Consider the following 23,951-nt stretch of genomic DNA (forward strand, 5'->3'; position numbering starts at 1 on the left):
TTTGTAGTCGAAGATACGTTACTGTTCCATAGCCATTTTCGCTGGCATCTGAGAAGTGATGCAATTGAGCATGATCAAGTTGTTCAAAGTCCTGTGCCTTGATGCATCTGTCAACTTTGAATGCGTTTACTTGTTGAAGATCTGTTAGCCACTTTATCCACTGTTGTTCGAGGCTTTGGGGAATTTGATCATCCCAGCCATAGTTCTTTCTGCACAGCTCCTGTAACATGAGTTTGGCTGGAAGTGTTACAGGAACAAGAAATCCCAAAGGGTCGTAAACTGAGCTCACCACTGATAAAATTCCACGTCTAGTATGCGGTCGCTCCTTTTCCATCATTTTGAACTTAAAAGGTGTCTGTCTGGACACACCAATAAAGTCCAAGAGCTCTTTCAATGGGCAGTTCATCCCGATCTAAATTCAGTTCCCTCAGGTTTTTAGATCTATCCTTTTCTGGAATGGTTTGTAAAACCTCACGATTGTTGCTAATCCATTGTGTTAAATGGAAGCCACCTTTATGGCAAAGTGCAGCAAGATCTTTAACCATTTGGATAGCTTCGTGTTGAGATGGAAGACTTTCCAAAAAAACATCAACATAAAAGTTATTGTGGACGCTATCAATGACCTCGGTTGGAAACATGTGTTTGTTGTCTTCTGCTGTCTTTCTAAGAGCATAGCAGGCACAGCTCGGAGAGGACACTGCTCCAAACAGATGCACGGTCATCCTATATTGTGCAATTTCTCGAGTAATGTCACCATCAGGCCACCATAGAAACCGAAGAAAGTCTGTCTCATTTTCAGCAACTTTAACTTGATGAAACATTGATTGTACATCAGTCATGAATGCAACTTGATCTTGTCTGAATCTTAGCAGAACACCCAACAAAGAACTGGTAAGATTGGGACCTTGTAGAAGTTGTTTGTTTAAGGATGTGTTCCTGAATTCAGCACCACAGTCAAATACAACACGTAATGTTCCCTTTCGAGGATGGAACACCCCGTGATGAGGAATGTACCAAAGTTTACCATCAGACCGCTCTTGTTGATCCTGGGGTACCTGCTCAGCATAACCATTTTGAATAAAGTTCCCTAAGGTACTTTGTATATTCTTGATGGAACATCTCATGTTTCTCAAACTTTCTTTTCAATCCTGAAATGCGCTGTTGGGCAACACAGAAATTGTTTGGCATGACAACATTGTTCATTTTGAAGGGTAGTTTTAAAATGTAATGTCCATCTTTAAGCGTCACTGATTCGTTCATAATTTCCATGAATTTCAGATCCTCTCTTGACATCTCCTCTTTGTCTTCTGATGCCCTTTCATTAAAGTCATGTTCATACTGAGTTTTCAGCATTTGTTCCAATGTTTCTACAGAAATCCTGTTTACACTAAGAGTTGGACAATCTTCATCATCAGGAGGCTTACTGTGACCTTCTCCCAGTGATCCATTAAGAACCCACCCCAATAGGGTCCTTACAGCATATGGTCCTTCCCCATGACTGTTTACCACTTCCCATGGTTCAAGCAGCATAGAAGCATTGGTACCAATCAATAGCTCAACATCAGCCTGAATGTGAGGAATGGAAATGCCATCTAAATAAGGCCATTTAGCCAAATCCTTCCTTTTGATAATGTTGGCTGTGTTCACAGGCATTTTCTTTTGTGAATAGACTTCAGGAAGATCATAAAACTGTTTACCATAAAGTCCAGAAATCTCTAATCCATTCACAACATAACTAGAAACTGTTGTCTTTGGACTCATCGTTAATAAACAGATCTTTGTTTTCCTTCCATTCAAATTCAACTTTGACATTAAGCTTTCAGAGCAAAAGGTAGATGTACTACCTGGATCCAAGAATGCATAGGTCTGAATGACTTTGTCTCCCTTTTTAGATTTTACTTGGACTGGTAGGATGGATAAAATTCCATGACTTTTCCCGGCCCCTGTATGATCACATGCTTGTGCAGAAACAAGTGCGGTATCCAATGCGGGATCATTGACCATTTCACTGTACGTGTTGACAGCTTTATCCGCCTTAAATTTGAGATGTATATGAAGAATAGTTGGATGTTTCTGGTCACAAATTTCACAAGTTAAGCGCCTATTGCAATCCTTGCTTACATGCCCACTGCATAAGCAACCAAAACAAATCCCTTTTTCTTTTAGAAAGGAAATCTTTTCCCTGTGTTTCATTTTTTTCAGTTGTGCACAATGCTTCAATGCATGGTTCCGTGTGCAAAACATGCAGTTGTTCTCTGGCAGATTTTGTTGAATTTTTGTTTGTCTGGGTGTTTTCCATACAGGCTTGCTAATGGTTGTCACAGTAGTAGCAAAACTGTCTCCTTTAAGTTTGGGTTTGAATTGTAAGTTTCCTTTGTTTACAGGTTTGCTGTTTGGTCCAGTTTGGGTATTCTGAATATCACCAAATATTGGGTCAGACACTATTTTCACTTCACGTTCAATGAACACAACAATGTCACTGAATTGTGTCCGGCTTCTATGCTTTTCCATGAGGCTACATGCGTGGACTCTCCATTTATCTCTTAATTTGTAGGGAAGCTTCATTATAATTGTTTTCATATTTGCTGGCATGTCCAGTTCATGCATGTATTGCAAATCAGACATTGCATTACAACATTCCCGCAAAAAGAGTGCATAAGCTTGAAGAGCCTTCACATCTTCTGGTTTTACCACTGCCCAGTTGTGCATTTTTTCCAAATATGCAGATGTGACTTTAGCATCATTTCCAAAATGCTGTTGAAGTAAACTTTTAGCTGTTAAGTACCCTCTTTCAGGAGCCATATGCTGGCAGCTACGTATTAATGCACGTGGCTGCCCTCTAGTGTACCGTTCCAGAAAGTACAGACAATCGCCTTTGTTAATTGTTTTTTCCTCCACACAATATTCAAAGGCTTTAATAAATGTTCTGTATTGCAGAGGATCACCTTCAAAGATTGGTACGTCTCTTGGGGGAAGAAGATGAGAGTTATGCTGTTGTATTAGCAATTCTGCTATGTCATTTTGTCTTTGAAGTAAGTTTAAGGTGGCATTCTCATTGTTGTTCTGGACATTTGGTTGGGATTGTTCTCCTTGCAATTGTGATCTCCTAGGCCGTATGATCGGTTCATGACCATGGCCTTGTGAGTCTCCTCTTGGTAATTGATAATGTAGTTCTTGGGATTGTGGCGTCTTTGCAATAACTGTTTTATTGACATGTCTTTCTGACTCTCTTTTCTGAAGTTCACTCTGACCACCTCCAGTGTCATCTTGTGTTACTTGTTGCGAACCCAATGCATCAAAATTAAGAAGACTTTTAACCTTTTGTCTTGTAGAAGGATTTGGATTTTCCTCGGTGGCTTTTGTTAAGGAGACTGACTTTTGTTTGGTTTGTTTTTCAAAATAGGACTCCATTCCATCTGAAATGACACTTGATGCTTCATATGTTTTTAACACAGACAGTTTAGCAGTAGAAGCGGCCAACTCTGCATCAAGCTCCATTTGTTCCCTTTTCCTCCTCAGCACCTCAGCTTGCTCCTCCAGAGTGTGCTTTTCCTTTAGAGATGCAGCACAAGCAACAAGTGCTGCTCTTTCTGCCTCAGCTTGGAGACGTGCAAACAGTATAGAAGAGTGGTTAGATCTTTTTGATCTAGAACTGGATTGGCTGTCTTTTTGGCTAGAGCTGTTATTAGAAACCCTTGTTTCAATATTAGAAATACTGTCATCAGGATTAACACCATCATTTAGATCAAGCTCTTTACCCTGAATTTCAATGTTTTGACCCAACACAACCTGTTTTGGACATACTTCTTTGTCAGAATTCTCACCAGTTCTACCTTTTGAAAGTGACAGCCATTTAATCACCCCAGCAGAAAACTCATTTACACTCAGCATTTTTGCTTTAAACCATGTCATGTTTTTCCTTTTCCTCATCAGGTAATATACCCATTAAAGACTTATGTGCTTCTTTTGCTTCAGTACACAAACCCTGAAACTTTGCAAATACACTTTTAACTTCTATTTCGTGTTCTGTGTCAACCATGCATCCAATTCTAGTAACGTTAGTCAGTATTTTGACTTAAATATGTGGTGACCTTTTAAACAAAACGAACTAAAATGACTTAAGCCACCACAATTAGAAGAAGAGCTGGCGATAGCGGTTTGACTCGCTGTAGCGGGTATTATAACAAAGTCCATACCTTTAAAACGTTGGATATACCAATCCATTTATTGGTCTGACATCAGCAGTACATATTCCAGCAGTAGTTCCAGCGTTCATGGTCTTTAAATGTCCCGCTTTACACACCCACCAATAGCGTTCACCGTGCGGTCAAAATACGAGAGGCAGTAGGAGCAAAAACTGTCCCTGTCCTGTTGCTACTGTCACGCGACACTCACCTACTGTTCCGCGACACTCACCTACTGTTCCGCGACACCCACCTACTGTCTCGCGACACTCCCCTACTGTCTCGCGACACCCACCTACTGTCTCGCGACACACACCTACTGTCTCGCGACAACCACCTACTGGCCTGCAGAGCTTTTTCAGTGGCCTGTGGAACTAACCTACTGGCATGCAGAGCTCTTTAGTTGGCCTGCGGAACTTTTTAAGTGTATCACGGTAACAAATGTCAGGTGAGCAAACATTTGTAATCATGTATCGTGTTTAAAAATATGTAATTTTTTAAGTGCGTACGGATTAGCCCAGTTATGTAGACCTAATGAAGCAGATTGTATCAAATTATACAATGCAGACGTGGCAATTAGTTATTCAACACTTATTAAACAAAGTTATGTTATTACAATATTGTTGTAGATGTATCATGTTGCTTGACGTTTACTTTAGGAGTTCAGGGGTACGAGTTTACCTCGGTGGACGAAATACCGATTGGAGATGAGTGCAGGTATTGCCGCACAACTACGAGTGGTTCACTGAAACATTTGAAACAGCGGCATATTAGATATGCTATTTATTTCAAAGAAGATGGAAAAGGTAAGCAATTAATTTGCTTTCTTTTACTTTTTTGGTTGCATTTTGATGGGTTATTAAATAAGTAACCTTGTGCAGTCATGTGGGGTTTATTTTAGGCCAGTATTATGAGCATAATGCTTATTATACCGTAATATACAGAAGCAGACCACTTTTTAAAAAAATATCTGGTTCATTTAAATTTATAGTTTAAAATACTCAAGATGACATAAATTGGTCTTGCCTTAAAGCATAATTAGCATTCAAAATACAACAGTCCATTGCAAACAAAATAATGAAATACAGATTAACATTAAAACCAACACGAGTAAAAGCAAATTATCTTTTAGAAAACAGTTTAATTTATCTCCTAACTACTTGAAATTGTATTTTTTTAACAGAGAAATTTACAATACCGTGTCTGTGTAAGGAAGGGAAAGATGGAAATCGAAGTCACTGGCACTGTCCAAAATGTGGAAAACTGATTGCCAGACAACCTAACTTTAAAGTCCACCTGGAAAAGCATGGTAACTGGCCCACTAAATTATTTCAGCTTGACAAATTTCTATTATATATTAGCTTGTAAAAATGTACCAATGTTGCTTTTATTTACAGGGTGTGTTGTTGGTGAAAAAGGTGCTAATCAAGGTATATATATGCTTTACCTTTTTGTCTTTTAAATTATTGTTTAACGTACCCAAACAAATTGTTGTGGAACATGTGCAATTCACATCAAACATACTATTGAAATTATTTGCATTGTTAATGCAAATAGTACTTTGCTAGCAATAACAGGATTATGCTTTGTCACCCCTTTTGTAGTTGAAGTAATTCCAGAAGCTTCAGAATCCAAAGATACTGCTGGAAAATTTATTTGCCAGTACTGTAAAGGTACATTTGCAAGTAGTGCAAATCTGAGAAGGCATGAACGTCAGCGGCATAATGTAAACCCAGAGCCTATTTTTTGTGTGGATGTAGAGAAAGGCATTTTTCTCACTGCAAAAAACACAAGAGGACAGAGAGTTCCGATACACTTATGCAAATCCACAACATCGGAAGTAATAGGCTGTGAAGTGGATGACTGCAGAGATTTCATGGCATTGGCAAATATCAGTGGAAAGCCAGGTGTTGAATGTGAACACTTGAGCAGAGTTGCATTTGCCTCTCCTTACAAAGAACCTGCTACATTACAAATCCATTCAGTTAAGTCTATGGTGGACAAAAGGCCTTATTTCTTTGGAAAGAGAAAAAGAATGCATGGACATACACGCACAAGCCACAAAAGAAGGAGCATGCACAGTGTTCCCTGTCTTCTACGAGGAATATGGTTATTCAGGCCGGCATGTTTATTTTTCTGTTTTTACTGGACAAAAGAATGCCTGGAGTCTTTTTGGCAGAACAAGAGTTACATTTGACAAAATAATGGGAAAATGGTCATGTCAGTGTAGCTGCTCTAAAAAGGATCACCGCTGCACACATATATATTTGGCTATGTGGTGGCTTTTCCAGTCAAAGAAGGAGCTTCTAATTGAGGAAAGAAGCACTAGTGATAGTGAGAGTGACAGTGTGATCACTGAAAGTTTGGATAGGCTGGGCTCAGACTTCACCAAAGAACAGATTGTGGCAATGACAAATTATCTCTGGGAACATAAAAGAATTCCCGAAGTTTTGCCACCAGAGCTGAAGCAAGAATTCAAACAGATACCAGAGAAGTTTGAGCCAGTGGAGAAAGTTTGCCCATACTGCCCAGGTCCAACACCTCCTGACTTGTCAAGTTCCACTGTCATAACCACAAATGCTACTGTGTATGGATTGTACAGTGTCAAAAGAGGTACATTTTGTGTTAAATATCAGTAGTTAAAGGTAAATATATTAAGTTAAAATCTATGCTATTTTCAGACATGTAACTGATTTGGTTTTTTAATCAGGAGTTACGGTAGCTGTGAAACATTGTCCAGTCTGTCAAGGTCAGGTCAGGTTCCAGGAATATAGTTTGGGTTACCACAATTTCAACAACAGAGTCCTGCTAAGCATACCGCTATGTTCAATGCTTACTACAGCAATAAAGGCAAGTTAAACATTTAAAGTTATTGTATATTACTGTGTAAGTTGTGATTTCCGTAAATTGTTGTTCAAAAGAATATGTTACGTTTTAAATATCAAGCATAATCATTGCCATCTTTCTTAAATTAGAACAATACAGCAATAGGACGGTTCTTATCAATGATGGAGGACCACATGGAAACAAACATCCACCACAACACCATTAGAAAAGCATTCTTTCACTTCTCAGCAATGACTAATTACAGTTACAACTTTTCCTGTAACCGATGTGGCCACTATCCTCCCGTGCTGATCGCAGATGCAAACTGGAAAGTGGCCTTTGATTTACCTGGTTGGTAGTATTACTTATTTATTTCCAGTGTTAACAATACATTTAAATGCATATTTATTAAAATACTTTTTTATTCTAACTGTGTAGTAAATCTCCTGAAAAGACCATCTGCAGAAAACATTCAAGCAAGCGATCTTTCAGTGAACATTACAGACCAATGGGAACAACTCGAAAAACAGCTCATTGCTGCCGGGTTCTGTGATGGTACACTACTGTAATTTTTTCAAAATGTAAAATTGAAACAAAGGAAATATTTTTCCTTGTGTTTATTTAATTTCAAGGTGTACTGTGATGTTTTTCCATATTTATAGGCACAAGATCAAAAAACCCATTCTGCAAAGAACTAGGCTATTCAGCATTTGCTGCATGGGTCGGGGAAGCTTGCAGAGCTGGTCCTGTCCTGCCAAAGACAGAGGTACTAAAAGGACTGTCTAAGCATTTTAACAATCCAGGAAAGATTACACCATCTTTGCCGCTAGAGGATGTCCTTTTCAGAGTGCTGGATTCAAAAAAGGTATTTCATATAACTGGCAATTCTAAGATCAAAATGTATGTACTGTATTTATGTAATTATTTATCTTTGTTTTTAATAGCCACAAAAGGCTGAACTGGTTGCAGCCTGTACTGAATTGGGAGTGTCAGCAGAGGGATCACAATCTGACATCCTAAACAGACTGGAGGAGTTGCTCCTTTATAAGGATATTTATCCCAAAATGTTTACGAAGCTCCAAAAGACAGGCGGTGAGGATATGAGTGTGGAAAATACAAAAAAAAAAAATCATATTACTCAGTAATAATATTATATGAGTTTTTCTAAATTGAAATTTATATATCTTTAATAACGGTAAAGTACAAATAAATTATTTTCTACTGACCAATTTAATTGTATTTTGTGAAGAGAAACTAATTTAGAGCTTGATGCTTTCGCCTAATTGCAGCAATAGTTTGTAAGGGGCATTTATACCACTTTTTTAACATCACCTTGCAGTAAACTTTTCCCATTGTTGCGTTATAAAAATATATTTTTCCTTTGTCACAAATTAAATTTAAATGTGCTGTAGGCATCCAATTCAGAATGTATTTATATTTACAAAATACTGTCAGTTTGTTCATTACTTATAAAATTCTACACTTCATTAAGTAACTTTTCATAAGTTAGTTTCATACTTTATCTCCATTAGGTGGAGTCTTGCATGCCGGCTGTATGCATTCAGTCGTGTACTACTGCTCTCCATTGTGGTGGCAGGAGTCAGCACGAGATCATGCAGATGCTTTGCTGAGCCTGAAAATACCCCCAACTATTTACATTTCCGATGTTGCTGGGCGTGTGGCACGGCACACAAACAACAGAACAAAGCAACAGTTCTTTCAGCCCTCTGATGGCAGACTGTGTGATGCCACTTTGGAAAATATTAGGATGGCTGAGCAGAAGCAGCTCCATCTGTCTTTTCCATGGATTAGGCAAATACAGAAACTTGGTGGACCAGTTCAAAGTGCACCAGAGAATGTTGGATTTAAGTATCCACATCCTGTTACAGGAACTTCCCATAGATTTTCACTGTATGACAGGTTCCACCAAGGAAACCAGAAGAGACCAGAGGAAAAACTGAGAAGTTTAGATCTTCTCCCTGAGATGACAGGCATCCTCAATTCTTCTGTGGCAGAGCAGCTAAACAGAGAACTTGCCAATTCAAGATATTTCCTCTGCCAGCTGAAAGACATGCACTACATGTTTATGCTGCGCCTGGTGTTTCATCTGCATAATCAGAGGGTGAACAACAGTTTTTTCGAGAAAATGTGCCGGTTAGCTAAGGGAAAAGCATCGATCGGAATAAATGGCAGAATATGTCTGTTTGGTGACGGTAAGTCTGTAATTTCTTTGCAACTGCTAAATTGATGCAGTACAGAATTACAATTAAATATATATTTTATTATTTTCCTACAAATTCAGAAAAGCCTGAAGAAATACAAGCAGAAGTGTCTGATGATGCTGGGAGTGATTCTGACCACCCATTCCCTGACAAGTTAGCAAAAGCAAAAGATGGCAATGAGCACAGTGCAAAAACACAGGCAGGCCAGCAGTTCTCTGTGACTCTCTTCCCAATTGTGGCTGAAAATTAGGTTTGTTCTTCGTGTGTTTGTGTGTGTCTCAACAAGTAAATAGAAATAGTGAAAGTGCAATTTTTTTTTTCATGAAATAGAGTCTGAACTTGGAATAGAATTATGTAAATGATCAATGAAACTTTGTTGTATGACTTTATAACATTAATTATGTGTATTCTTTAAAAGGAGAAGCTTCTTAGGTTACACAAGGGAGTGAAAAACACAAAACAGACACTGTTAGAATTTGAGCTTTGTCACGCAAAATTACCGGATCTTCAGACTCTTCTACCTCTTGAATATTTGGAACACCAAAAAAAGGAAGATCTGCCAGCTTTACCATGGCTAACTGATGATGTAAGTACATTTAGTGGGGAACCTAATTGTTGTTGGAAAATACCTGTAATACAATGTCATTATATTTTCTCAGATTGTGAACTGCAGGATTTCTCAGTTAGTAGATGGACAGAAGGTAGGTGTAAATAATATTTACTCTTTTTACATTTTCAAACATTGTTTTACATTACTGTTTTACCCATTACTCTGTTTTTAGTTCAAGGTCCTCCCTACATTTGAGTTTGTTTGCTGGTGGCGTGACATTAAAACCACAGGATCAATTACCTCTCGCAACAAGAAGATTCTTCAGGTATTATGCCTTTATTACATGTAATTTTTTATTTCCTTTTTCATTTTAACAGGAGCAAGCAGTGCTTTCCATTGTGGGAATTGATAATTCAGTGATTATGAACCTTTAGTAAGTCAGTCAAGGCTGTGTAGCACGTAAAGCATTCATAAATAAAGTTTTACAGCATAATGCTTAAAGAGGTGCATTTACATATGCAATTCAAATTTTATTCACAGGACCTGCACCCAGACACAGTCATTTTGTTTCCCAGGATTGTTGGTGGTAAAACACCTGAAAGTGGAAACCATTTCATTCTTTGGGTAAAAGTTCTTACCATATAGCAAGGCAATAGCAACTTCAAGACTATGTTAATAATGGCAAAATAGCTAGTCATTTTCTTAGTATTCTTATGCTGCTGTTGTGTTGTATTAATTGTGTTACTGTTTTAATCAAAATTTCAGGTGATTGATGGAGTCCTGAAACAAATCAGAGTTTATGACTCTCTCCAACTGTATCCTTCACCCAATGACTGGGAGATGGACATACTAAGGTATTTAAACCTTAAGAAATTGCAGCTTTGTTGCAAAATTAGTTACAGACACAGTTGATTGTTTTTTATTATTTTAATTAATGGAAAAATGAATTTATTGTTACTATTCTCCAAATGGATGTTCTGCAATTTTTAATTTTGTTTTACATTTTATGATCTGTAAAATTCCACTGATTCTTTTCATATGTAGACAGGCCTTTCAGGAGACATGGGACCTAGCAGCATGGGATGTTCAATACCCACAGCAGTGGCATCAAAAGGACTCACAAAATTGTGGTGTTTTTGTGTGCACAGTAAGTAATGAGCAACATTTTTTTCAACCTGGTTCTCCAATTTGTCACTCATTTTCATTCAATCATTTCCACAGATGGCTGAAATGGAAGTCCGTGGGATAAAACTTGGCCAAGACACTTTAAGTGGACCTCAACTACAATTTCTCCGGCGTTATCATGCAACTTCCATAATTTGTGATGTTATGGTGGAGGTAAGTTAATAATTTACTGGAACAGACACATATCAAAATAAGAGCCACAATGCAGAAGAGAGTAACCCTGTTGTAAACACTGTAAATAAAATTAATCAAGGTATATCATGTGAACATGTGTTCGTAGGAAGTTCTGAAAAGTCGTCAAGAGTGTATGGCAGCTGATATAAATGTCTGTGTCTTCCAAAAGCTGGGGACAAGAGGGTTAGTATTTCATTAAGCATATACCCTTATATGGAAATTGTAGATTTTAGATATTACCTGTCTTCTCCATATATAGGTCATTGTATCCTGAGGTTAAAAACCTTCATTGGGTACAATGTGAATCCTGCAAAGGATGGCTGCACACAGACTGTGCTGGTGTTAGTGACAAGGCCACCAGAGGCCATTTCACATGTGGTTGCCGAAGAAAATTGCCATTGAATGTTGACAGGTATTTCTTAATTTTTAGGTTTATGTGTCTCTGTACACAATATTCATTTTAGACTCTGTTGGATTACTGATTTACAATTTCTCAATCTTGGTAGAACTTTGCACATTCTGCATCAAGAGGGAATTGACGGTCTCATTGATAACAACGAAATAAAGGCAAGTGTGGGCCACATAAAAATACACTATACTGGCAAAGTTTGCATGTGTAATTGTCTCTATATATAATCTGCTCTTAGAAAATCTACGAAGCCCTCCATGCTGATGAACAGAAGTCAAGTCGAATGTATCTCTGGAAGCATCCTGCTACATCGCTGAGATTGAAGCAGCGGTTAAAGCCGAAGTTCTGCCATTTCAGTGATGAGAATGTAAGTACATTCGAGGTAGAGCATGTGTATATGTACAGTGGCTATCAAAAGTATTTATACTTTATTAACTTTTCCATATTTTGTTACATTACAGCCACAAACATAAATACATTTAATTGGAATTTAATGTCACAAAGTGGTAAACAATTGTGAAGTGGAAAGAAAACTATGCAATTTTTTTTACAAATAAAAAACTGAAAAGTGTGATGTGCAAAAGTGTTCAGAAGTGCAACCAACTGCATTCAGAAGTTGCCTGATGACTGCTAATGACTAAGAAGAGTCCACCTGTGTGTAATCTAATCTCAGTACAAATACAGATGCTCCGTAAGGGCCTCAGAGGTTGGTTAGGAGAATATTGGGGAGTAAAAAGCATCATGAAGTCCAAAGAGCACACCAGACAGGTCAGGAATAAGGATGTGGAGAAGTTTAAAGAGTTTAAAGGCTATAAAAAAGATTTCCCAAGCCTAGAACACCTCACAGAGCAATGTTCAATCCAATATCCAGAGAGAGGAACAGTATGACAGAACTGTAAACCTATCAAGACAAGGCCGTCCACCTAAACTTACAGGCCGAACAAGGAAAGCACTGATCAGAGATGTAGCTGGACAAAATGCAGAGATCCACAGCTTGGGTGGGGGAATCTGTCCACTGGACAACTATTAGTTGTGCACCCGACAAATGTGGTCTTTTTGGAAGAGTGGCAAGAAAAAAAACATTATTAAAAGAAAACCATAAAAAGTCCTATTTGCAGTTTTCTAGAAGCCATGTTGGGGACACAGCTAACATGTGGAACAAGGTGCTTTGGTCAGATGAGACCAGGGCTACATGTGTTCGAATGGTCCAGTCAAAGTCCAGACCTACACCTAATCGAGAACTTGTGGCAAGATCTGAAAACTGCTGTTCCCAAACACTCTACATCAAATCTGACTGAGCTTGAGCTGTTTTGCAAAGAAGAATGGTCAAAGATTTCAGGCACTAGATGTACAAAGCTGGTTTAGACAAACCCCAAAAGACTTGCAGCTGTAATTGCATAAAAAGGTGGTACCACAAAGTATTGACTAAGGGTGGCCTGAACACTTTTCAGTTGTTTATTTGTAAAAAATGTTTTGAATTATGCATCATTTTCTTTCCACTTTACAATTGTATTGAATTGAATTACTTTAGTTCATTGTCTGTGTCAAGCATTTATATGTGGAAGTAAATATGAAAATAATTTGTTCTATAATCAGTTTTTCTTCCTTGCTTACTAATAGACAATCAAAATGACGGCAAAAATCAAAGCTGCTCTGAACTTGGGAAGTGAGATTCAGGACCTGAATTTAATGTTTGATGTTATGATGCCAGAGGTAAGGAAATATCCCAGTTATACGTATTGTTTTATTACATTACATTTGGCAGACGCTTTTGTTCAAAGCGACTTACAATAATAATACAGATATTTCAAACAATATCTATTGATAAAAGTGATGTGATTGCACACATTGCATAAAACATATTTCATGCCAGTTTCTAGGAAAGTTTAGGACAATGTATACCATAAAAGCTGATACTTCCTCTTTGAAATATTCTCAATTAGATGGAGTTTATGCAGTCTATCAGTCTCTGATATTGTCTGGGAGAACATTTTTTCCACTTCATGTGCAATTATTTCAGCTGTGTGATGTCTGAGCACAGTCTGTTTTAGATCACTCAACAGCATCCCAATAGAATAAAGATCTGATTTGGTTTTGAGTTGGCCATTTCAGAAATCTCAATTCCTTTTTTTGGTTTTACATGACTCTATATAACATGTACATAAAAAGTGCCTCTGACTTTGCACATGCCATCATTTTTAAGTAGACAGTAGCAGCATGTCTTTAGACATGTAAAAAGTAAATTTAAACATTGAATTAGTCAAGGGTGCCCGGGCATTAAAATACAACTGTATGTGAAATCATGTTATTTTTGAGTAACAGTTTCATTATTATTTTTTTAGATCATTATAAACATCCTTCAAAAAAATGACCAGGTCTCAAGGTATATGGCTGAGATGTTTCTTGCCTCAGGACCAATACTGGACTGATTATTGGTAAGGGGGTTGTGTTGAGTTGATAATGTACTTTGTTTTTGTGTTTTTTGTACTTTTTTTTTTTCATTTTTTATTAATAATCAATGGATTAAAATATTTTAGTTTATTGTTTGTTTCATTTACAGCGCATGCTAAAAAGAAGACCACAGTAGCTGTTGTATCAGTGCCGTTAGCAGTACAGTAGTTGCTCAGGTGACCAGCCAACGTTGTTATAGACAAAAAAAGTTTGATTTGTGTTTACCTTTATATACATTTTCCAGAAAATATTTGCTACAGTCTAATTTATTTGTAATTGCCTTCCTGTTTATTCTTATGCTTGATTAAAGAATGTTGCATTAAATAATTTCCCAATCCCAATTGTGGACCAAACTATATGAACCTAGCACACTTTACTCAATTCATTAACTAATTAACAAACTTCTGAAGCACTGGGTCAGGTGAAAAAGAGTAAGGAAAGCAAATATATATATATATATATATATAGTGCAGGAGGCCCACTGTCCTGCACTATTTGGAGTTGTCCCTGCTTCCAATACACCAGACAGCTAATCAGCTCAATTATCGTGTTAATGTGGGGCTGTCAAAGTATTACAAATAATAAAATGTGCAGGGCCGTGGCCTTTAAAGACCAGGATTGAGAAAGCAATAGAATAAGCTCTACCAAAAGACCACAAATTAAACGATGTCACTGAGATCGTTTCATACTTACACTGCAAAATATCATCAAGTGAAATTATATTTTAAATGATTTAACTAATTCAGACCCCAAAACAAGCACATACGTTTTTCCATGATGCTTTTGTCTACATGTAATAATTTAAATCAAGGCTGTTCACTTGATTTATGAATTTAAGTGTAACGCAAACACATAGATTTTATTGATTATTTTTAAGAAAATTTCTCTAAAAAGAGAAACACAGGAACACTCCAAGTTTAATTTAGACTTAAATAGAATGTAGTTAAAACAATAATAAACGAGAATATGGCATAAAAAAAATAATTTATTAATTAGACTGTTCCAGAAACTTATATACAGACACACATAAGTACATGCAGACAGTCAGAATAGGTAAGCTCCGCAGGACAATTAAAGAGCTTCACAAGACAGCTGAAAAAAGCTCCGCAGGACAGTAGGTAAGTGTCGCATGACAGTAGGTGAGTGTCGCGTGACAGTAGGAGAGTGTCGCGAGACAGTAGAAGACTGTCGCGGGACAGTAGGAGACTGTCGCGAGACAGTAGGAGACTGTCGCGGGCATACCTGTCAAGTTTTGGACTTAAAAATAAGGGAAATTTTCCGTCACCTGCTTCGAGTCGCCCACCAACCCAAACGAGGTTCAGAATCCCTTATATTTTAAGACAGGTTTACAATAAATCTAAAATAACCACCTGGGAATATTTTACAAACTACAATTAGATTATCAGAATCTGACAGGTCTATCTTTGTTGACACTGAAATGTTGTGGACATTCCTACATATGTAATTCTTATAATACAGCCTAAGTTAAACCCTTTTCTAGACATTTACATGAAATAATCAGCTTTTACAAAAATGACATGGACCAGATATATTGCATAAGTAAATATTAGTCCAAAGGGGCCTAAACAATTAATAATTTAATTAATACTTCTTTCTATTGATCAGTCCAGTCCTGTCAGTCAGTTAATTTCAGCCCTCTTCATATTTTCTCTCTCTCCAGATCAACCATCTCTTCTGCCCCTTCTAAATATTACATTACACCACAATACTCTTAAACTAGCCCTGAACTAATAAAATAAATATAGTTTCGTTCATTATAGCTTACAGTAGGCCTGCAAACCTAAATTAATAAACACAGTTTGAAAATGAAATAGTTATTGGCTGATCAGGGCAGGTTGAACATCTAATTGTAAAGTTAAGCTAACTGAGTCACAAGCTGTATTTTCTTAAGCACACAGTCGGTTTGATCCGACTGTTTCAGAAACAACGTCATCATAGTTTACATGTTTAGCTCCGTTACCTCGCTGTATATCCAGATTTGCTTTAACGTCAGCTGCTTCGACTAGCTCTCACAGCGAGGGGGGCTGGGCTTTCCTACATTGCGCTCCGCGAAACCAGGAACCTGATTGGCTGTTTCACCTGAAAGGCGGGACTTTCTCCTTGAACCGGCACTACCATTGGTTAAGAGACACACAGCGACCAGTGCCCTGTCGCCTCAATAGTAAAGTTTTTTTTTTTTTTTTTAATATAATACGGGAAATTTTCGGGAAAATAATAATACGGGAGGACGGCGGGAAAGAGGAGTAAAATACGGTAGTTTCCCGGCCAAAACGGGAGACTTGACAGGTATGGTCGCGGGACAGTAGGTAAGTGTCGCGTGACAGTAGGTGAGTGTCGCGAGCCAGTAGAAGACTGTCCCGTGACAGTAGGTGAGTGTCGCGTGACAGTAGGAGAGTGTCGCGGGACAGTAGGAGAGTGTCGCGGGACAGTAGGAGACTGTCGCGGGACAGTAGGAGACTGTCGCGAGACAGTAGGAGACTGTCGCGAGACAGTAGGAGACTGTCGCGAGACAGTAGGAGACTGTCGCGAGACAGTAGGAGACTGTCGCGAGACAGTAGGAGACTGTCGCGAGACAGTAGGTGAGTGTCGCGAGCCAGTAGAAGACTGTCGCGTGACAGTAGGTGAGTGTCGCGTGACAGTAGGTGAGTGTCGCGTGACAGTAGGTGAGTGTCGCGTGACAGTAGGTGAGTGTCGCGTGACAGTAGGTGAGTGTCGCGTGACAGTAGGTGAGTGTCGCGGGACAGTAGGTGAGTGTCGCGGGACAGTAGGTGAGTGTCGCGGGACAGTAGGTGAGTGTCGCGGGACAGTAGGTGAGTGTCGCGGGACAGTAGGTGAGTGTCGCGGGACAGTAGGTGAGTGTCGCGGGACAGTAGGTGAGTGTCGCGGGACAGTAGGTGAGTGTCGCGGGACAGTAGGTGAGTGTCGCGGGACAGTAGGTGAGTGTCGCGGGACAGTAGGTGAGTGTCGCGGGACAGTAGGTGAGTGTCGCGGGACAGTAGGTGAGTGTCGCGGGACAGTAGGTGAGTGTCGCGTGACAGTAGGTGAGTGTCGCGTGACAGTAGGTGAGTGTCGCGTGACAGTAGGTGAGTGTCGCGTGACAGTAGGTGAGTGTCGCGTGACAGTAGGTGAGTGTCGCGTGACAGTAGGTGAGTGTCGCGTGACAGTAGGTGAGTGTCGCGTGACAGTAGGTGAGTGTCGCGTGACAGTAGGTGAGTGTCGCGTGACAGTAGGTGAGTGTCGCGTGACAGTAGGTGAGTGTCGCGTGACAGTAGGTGAGTGTCGCGTGACAGTAGGTGAGTGTCGCGTGACAGTAGGTGAGTGTCGCGTGACAGTAGGTGAGTGTCGCGTGACAGTAGGTGAGTGTCGCGTGACAGTAGGTGAGTGTCGCGTGACAGTAGGTGAGTGTCGCGTGACAGTAGGTGAGTGTCGCGTGACAGTAGGTGAGTGTCGCGTGACAGTAGGTGAGTGTCGCGTGACAGTAGGTGAGTGTCGCGTGACAGTAGGTGAGTGTCGCGTGACAGTAGGTGAGTGTCGCGTGACAGTAGGTGAGTGTCGCGTGACAGTAGGTGAGTGTCGCGTGACAGTAGGTGAGTGTCGCGTGACAGTAGGTGAGTGTCGCGTGACAGTAGGTGAGTGTCGCGTGACAGTAGGTGAGTGTCGCGTGACAGTAGGTGAGTGTCGCGTGACAGTAGGTGAGTGTCGCGTGACAGTAGGTGAGTGTCGCGTGACAGTAGGTGAGTGTCGCGTGACAGTAGGTGAGTGTCGCGTGACAGTAGGTGAGTGTCGCGTGACAGTAGGTGAGTGTCGCGTGACAGTAGCAACAGGACAGGGACAGTTTTTGCTCCTACTGCTGCTGCAAAATACTGTTGACTTCCTCGCCAACTCCCCATCCCCACTCTACCATACATTCACCTATAAACCTTGGCAGCGCCCCCAAGTGGAAAATGTCAATATAAACCAAAATTTTATAGAGACATAAATAGCTCCAACAGCATCTTTGCACAAACACAGGGACATTTTGGAAAATGACACATGAACGAATGTAGCATGGCTCAACTGGTAGCTCAATAGAACAGCCACCGTGCTAACCAGCCTCATGCGACAGTGTGAGCAGGCATAAACCTTTGTTTTATAATTATTCTTAGGAAATCTGAATTAAAAAATCTAATCTAATTTAATTCAAAATTCTGAATGATTTAACTAAGAACTCTGAAAAAAAACTTTAGCTAATCTCTTTTAGTTAAGAATTCTGAAGTATTTAGCTAAGAACTCTGAAATAAAATGAGCTAATCTATTTTAGTAATGAATTCTAAAGTATTTAGCTACTAACTCTGAAATACACATTTGCTAATCTATTTTAATTATGGATTTTAAAGCATTTAGCCCAAGAACTCTGAAATTAACATAAACTAATCTCTTTTTACCTTGAAATTATCTAAAGAATGTAGTCTAAGAACTCTGAAATAAACTTTAGCTAATCTCTTTTAGTTAAGAATTCTAAAGAATGTAGCCTAAGAACTCTGAAATAACATTTAGCTAATCTCTTTGTAACCTGTTTAAACCTGTTTTAGATAAGGACTAAGGCAATTTATATCAGAACCCAAAAGCAAGTTCAATGTTGTTGTTTTGAAATATCTTAGCTTAGCATCTTGTATATTTAAACTCCCCACACTCGAATGCAGCACATATTAGTAGGAACTGTAAATTAAACATTAAACAAACTAATATATTTTAGCTACAAACACTAAAACCTGAACGGTAGTAATCCTTGGCTTGTCATCTACTGCTCCACAGCCTAAATACTGCTGAGGGAGTTAGGTTAGCTAGTAAACTAGTTACTCCTGATCCTAGGATCATATTAATCTGCTCTAGAGAGTCCTATTCTTTCGGCAATACTTCTCTACAAGGACTAGACAGTCTATGTGTGAATTTACACATCTATGTCAGCAATGGATGCAGCTTAGAGTAGCTGAATGCATTTATTAAAATGGGTGTCCATCTCAGACAGTTAATTTAAGACTAATGCTGTATGAATGTATTTAGCAAAGATTTAAGACACGGTAGATCACTGCAGAAGTTACATTTTATTCGTATCAAATACTAACTGGGAATAGTTATTGTATCAGTCAGAATCAGAGATTAAAATGCTATTGCTCTTTCTTTCTTACATACATTACACTAGCTTTGTTTGTCTTCTTCAACTTCCTGTTGGACTTGTTTAAAACGCCCAGCTCAACCAAATACTACAGCAGCTCCTGCTCTGCACTAATACACACCATTAAATAATAAAACAATTATTCAGTACGTGCAGAACCTGATGTCTCTGGTTGAAAAGGATCACAAACATACATGTAGGATTAATAATACTGTATTGATATGCTGTATTAATATTAGTTACCTGAGAGCGGAGGTGTGGTAAAGCCTCTGTTCAGGAAAACACCAGTAGTGTGGTTCTGTCAGGTGAGGGTGCAGGGAGGACGCGGAGGCGGACGCAAATGCAAACAAAAAGGGATTTATTACAGAAAACAAATACAAAATACACTGGGACTAAACTGAAAACAGGACTGAGGAAACTCGGGAAAACATGGAGCACTGACAGACGATAAACGTACAAGGATCGACACCGGGGAAATGGAACACGGACCTTAAATAGAGGTGCACACACACAGGGAACAGGAAACACCTGGGACGAAGGGGCGGAGCTACAAAGGAACACAGGTGAGTGGAAAAACACTGGGAATGAAACACAGACCTGAGAATAACACAGACATGAGAAGCTGACCGACAAAAGACCTGACAGGTACTGTACTGCAATAGTGAACAATAGTTCCCTCTACTGACTGGTAAGGAGCAATGGAAGACTTAATTGTGTGTTTTATGTAAAAAATAATAATAATAATAAATAAAATAAAGAGTCATTTATGTTTTTAACTCTAATGTTACCTATTTGGTACTGTAAAAACAGAATCTTTAAATGTGTTTAAATAATAAGACAGGGTTTGTTCGATTATATATATATACACAGTTGCAAGTAAAAATATGTGAACCCTTTGGGATTACTTGGATTTTTACATAAATTGGTCATTAAATGTGTGCATCTAAATCACAACAATAGACAAACACAGTCTGCTTAAACTAATACCACACAAAACATTATGTTTGCTTGGTTTTATTGAACTCAACATGTTAACATTCACAGTGCAGTGTGGAAAAAGTATGTAATATATAATATACATATATATGTAATATATAAATAATATATGTTTGATTTTAGCTTAACTGTAATCTGTAATTTCTCTTTTTGATGGTTCATTATGTCTGATGCAGTATATTTTAATGTATTAAAAATCACACATTATCAAATATCTCTCTATGTGATCTTTGCTTACCTGAGAGACAGTGTTTCTGAAGTATTTGTAAAGCCTCTACCCAGGGAAAACTCCAGCAGCGTAGTGACTGTAAGATGATCTTTCACTTTCAAAGTAAAACCCCACTTATTGTCATGCAAGCAACTTATGAAAAGTGATAGGTTTTTGGCTTACTAACGTAAATTTTGTCTCTTTAATGTCTCTGTGTCAGCTGGGTCCTGCTGGGTCTCGTGCCATAGTGTTTCGTTTAAATAAAATGTACACCAATAGTTCACACTGACACTGACGCACCCTGAGCACCCTTGAATTTCTTTGAAACTTGATGGTGGTTATCCTGCGATGCAGCCTTTCATATTTTTTTATTTTCTCTCCACATAAAGGAACATTAGCAACAGTGCCATTAGCTGTAAACTAAATTGTTGCACATCATGGACAAAAGAACTTAAAGATCTGTAAAAATGGACTTGAGATGGTTAATATTTGTCTACGGTTTTCTTGTCTTTTTTCTGTTCTCCTTGCATTGTGTGGCACACACAGACACACAACATTGGATCAACGTTTCCATTTTTATTTGTTGCTTGAAACAAAGCTATTTACCCACAATTGAAAAAATGCCAATAATTTTGCCCGGTCCAATTTTTTTCTGTGAAATTATGTCCGATTTTTTTTTCTGTAACATATAAATAGAAAAATGTGTAAATGTCTGTAAAAGTCCTGAAGTGTTGGCAGAGAACACTCAATGTTCTGTTATCTGGAGTTTGACTAGGGTAGATTATTCAAACTGGAGTGTTATTATATGAGGATGGACTTACTATAACATAGTAAGAAATAAAAAGAAGAGAGTAGAAATTTCCTGCCATTCAACAATTTGTAAAGCCCACCACTCTGTTAAAGCTGTTTCTTCCATATCAACAATCAACATCAATGCAAGCATAAAAAATACAAAGTGAGATAACAGAAATTTATAGAAATAATGACTGCTTCCCACTATTTAGGTATTTTTGAAAATAATTAACTAGCAATTAATTTGCATATTAATTCACAAAGCAAATATCTTTATATGTGTAAGCGAAAGGTGTAAATGTAGGATTGAGCTTATTTGTGTATTTCACAGTCAGATTTGTCTAAACAGAAAAAGCTAAATATCTAAAAATAGAACCCAGGCCTTTCAATCCACCAGAGATGATCAGTGGAGCTGAGTTTTTACCTCCATCATTAAAACAGGGGCTGAAGTATGGGTAGAGTTTCCCAGTGAAAGACTGACCAGTAAAAGAGTAGATATGAGACCTGGCCTCCACATCATAAAAGGAGACCAGACCCTCCTCATAATCCACAAACACCCCCACCTTCTGGATATTCTCTCTCAGAGAGAGGGAGACTGAGGGACCAGCACCAGCTATATACTCATTCCCATTTCTCAGAACCATAGTCCAGAATCCATTCTGTGGAGTCAGTGTAATATAACCCTTCCTGTTAATGGACTCTCTGGCCACTCCTAAATCCCAGTCAGTCTTTCCGCTGACCTGCACCTCATAGTAAAATCTCCCTGAGGAGAATCCCTCCTTTCCCAAGACAGAGGCAGCATAATCAAATCGCTCTGGATTGTCAGGAAGATTCTGATATGTGTATCCAATTGTCACTTGTTTTCCATCATCAGACAGGATGAGTTCGGGATGAGCTGTATCAGGATCCAGAGTCACATCCACTGAGAAAAGAAACACATATTATTTGATATAATTACAGAGGTGACAAAAGGATTTTTCACCATTAATTGTAACAAAATACATCACAAAGAACTAGAGATAGATCGATCAGACATTAACCTATTTGGGCAAATATATATGGAAGGGCTTTAGGGTTTTCAGGAGATATATGTGTAGATAAATGTTCAAGACTCATTTGACTTTAAAAGTAAATATATATACATATATAATTACGATTTTGTTTACTGTGACCTCTGTAATATGCACATGAAATGCACTTTACATTTTACTTTCAAGCACATTAAAAAAATATAAACTCTAGCTGTGAATGTCTGTAAATTCCCCTGTAGCTACAACACTGTGGATCTTAAAGTAAAAACACAACTGAAAATAGTTGCTTACCCTGAGCTAAACATGCTGTTATTTTGAACATTTGCTGTTTGTGTGGTTAGTGGTGTTTGTTAGCTCTGCTACTCACAGTATGAGCGGTAAATGTCATTAGATTTCAATGGAAAGCAGGATTAAGTTAATAGTTTTGTTTAAGACATATAGTAGTCATTGTGAGCAGAGAAATGAACTAATTCGTAATTTGAGTAAATCATGTGAGTGACAATAAACATTTTTCACCTGCACAGAGTGAAATCCACAGATAGCTTGGCATCAAGAAAATAAATGTGAGTGACAGTAGAAGCAGTACTCTCATCAAGTTTTTCCTAAACCAGATAAGAACTGCAAAAAAACAAACAAACAAACAAATAATGAAACTGTCAAATGAGTAATTAAAATGCAAGCTATATTCATATGTCTTTTTTTTGCAAATTAAAGTAAATGTTGTACACCTTACCTGTTGCCTTCTGTTTACTTCTTCCTTCTATAAACACAAAATAAAAAAGTACAATATACACTTATTAATTATAATAATCTGTTTATTGATTTAGGTAAAGTCAGGACAATAGGGGAAAAAACTGTATGTATATTAAGCAAGGCCTATCTAAAAATTACTGTATTTGTGCTCATTTGAAGTATATTACTTTGAGTAAAAAGTTACTCAAACCTATTTACACATGTATTTTTTATTAATCCCACATAGGACCACATACTATGGGAATGCATTGATGTACAAAAAATGTGGGATACATTTAGAGCTCACTTACTTAGTTTTTGCAGTTCTTTATCAAATTCCTTGTTTAGGGTTTTCTGCAGCTGTGAAAGAGAGGTCCTCAGAATCTCCACACTGGAATGAGTTGTAAGGCTGATATCAGTCCAGTTGGTGGTGTGTGGGGGTCTGCACAGGGATGGGTAAATCTACAGTCCAGCAGGAGAGAGGAGAGATCCTCAGCATGGGCAGTGTTGTTGTGAGATGTGCTGCATTACCATTGAGCAGATAGAGGAACACTGACCTGTAGGAGATGGAGGTGATCCTCAGTGTGTGAGAGCTGCTCCAGCTCAGTGTCTCTCCTCTTTAGCTCAGTGATTTCCTGCTCCAGATCTTTAATGAGATCTTCAGCCTGCCTCTCTGCTGCTTTCCGCTTCTCCTCCATTGACTTAAGCAGCTCAGCCTGACTTCTCTCTATGGAGCGTATCAGAGCAGTGAAGACTTCAACACCACCTGCAGTTTCATCCTCTGTGCTTTTCTAAAAAAACAAAATCATCACACAGGTATTGCCTGAAAAGTTATTAAAATCAATAAGGTAAACTAATGTAACATTAAACCTACTTTGCTGAGCTCCAATGACTCTTTGATCTTCTCAGTCTTCTCTAATCTGTGCTGGATCATTTTCTGCAGATCTGTCTGGGTTTTCTTCATGTGAGTCTGTGGACAGAAATGAACATACATTAACAGATTTATGAATTTATC

General features: G+C 38.5%; 2 protein-coding genes and 2 long non-coding RNA genes across 12 annotated transcripts in view; 3 read left to right on the top strand and 1 right to left on the bottom strand.

The window, feature by feature from the left end:
• The window catches only part of LOC103029930 (E3 ubiquitin-protein ligase TRIM39-like), a 54,774-nt gene that overhangs the window by 28,779 nt on the left and 2,044 nt on the right, over window positions 1–23,951 (bottom strand). For 4 of the 9 annotated variants that reach the window (XM_049482084.1, XM_049482077.1, XM_049482080.1 and 1 more), the window contains 3 exons: window positions 23,811–23,906; window positions 23,494–23,727; window positions 23,248–23,398 (listed from right to left, as the gene is read on the bottom strand). The exons of 1 other annotated variant lie outside the window; for it this stretch is intronic. In XM_049482084.1, coding sequence (XP_049338041.1) covers window positions 23,248–23,398; window positions 23,494–23,727; window positions 23,811–23,906 — 481 coding nt within the window. Of the gene's footprint in view, window positions 1–19,420; window positions 19,817–23,247; window positions 23,399–23,493; window positions 23,728–23,810; window positions 23,907–23,951 lie in introns of those variants that run through there. 4 more of the 9 variants (XM_049482081.1, XM_049482083.1, XM_049482078.1 and 1 more) reach the window with 4 other exon arrangements.
• Window positions 4,607–5,674, top strand: LOC125803809 (uncharacterized). Its single transcript, XR_007440176.1, has 3 exons — window positions 4,607–4,990; window positions 5,368–5,493; window positions 5,582–5,674. It is a non-coding gene; the product is annotated as an uncharacterized LOC125803809 (long non-coding RNA).
• On the top strand, window positions 7,308–7,570 carry LOC125803810 (uncharacterized). The gene is made up of 2 exons (XR_007440177.1): window positions 7,308–7,361; window positions 7,449–7,570. It is a non-coding gene; the product is annotated as an uncharacterized LOC125803810 (long non-coding RNA).
• Window positions 9,591–13,981, top strand: LOC125803806 (uncharacterized). Its single transcript, XM_049482089.1, has 13 exons — window positions 9,591–9,818; window positions 9,892–9,933; window positions 10,015–10,107; window positions 10,323–10,406; window positions 10,548–10,636; window positions 10,827–10,929; window positions 11,004–11,120; window positions 11,248–11,324; window positions 11,401–11,553; window positions 11,648–11,708; window positions 11,789–11,917; window positions 13,171–13,263; window positions 13,893–13,981. Exons 5-13 carry the CDS (start codon window positions 10,623–10,625, stop codon window positions 13,977–13,979), a joined length of 834 nt encoding a protein of 277 aa, XP_049338046.1. The 5' UTR covers window positions 9,591–9,818; window positions 9,892–9,933; window positions 10,015–10,107; window positions 10,323–10,406; window positions 10,548–10,622; the 3' UTR covers window positions 13,980–13,981.

Source organism: Astyanax mexicanus, chromosome 8, assembly GCF_023375975.1.
Source record: "Astyanax mexicanus isolate ESR-SI-001 chromosome 8, AstMex3_surface, whole genome shotgun sequence".
Classification (NCBI taxonomy): domain Eukaryota; kingdom Metazoa; phylum Chordata; class Actinopteri; order Characiformes; family Acestrorhamphidae; genus Astyanax; species Astyanax mexicanus.

Bases quoted from the DNA above. Each gene is read 5' to 3' on its own strand.
- LOC125803806 (XM_049482089.1), top strand. The intron at 11,325-11,400 runs GTTAGTATTTCA...CTCCATATATAG, and splicing joins CAAAAGCTGGGGACAAGAGG to GTCATTGTATCCTGAGGTTA. The intron at 11,918-13,170 runs GTAAGTACATTC...GCTTACTAATAG, and splicing joins GCCATTTCAGTGATGAGAAT to ACAATCAAAATGACGGCAAA.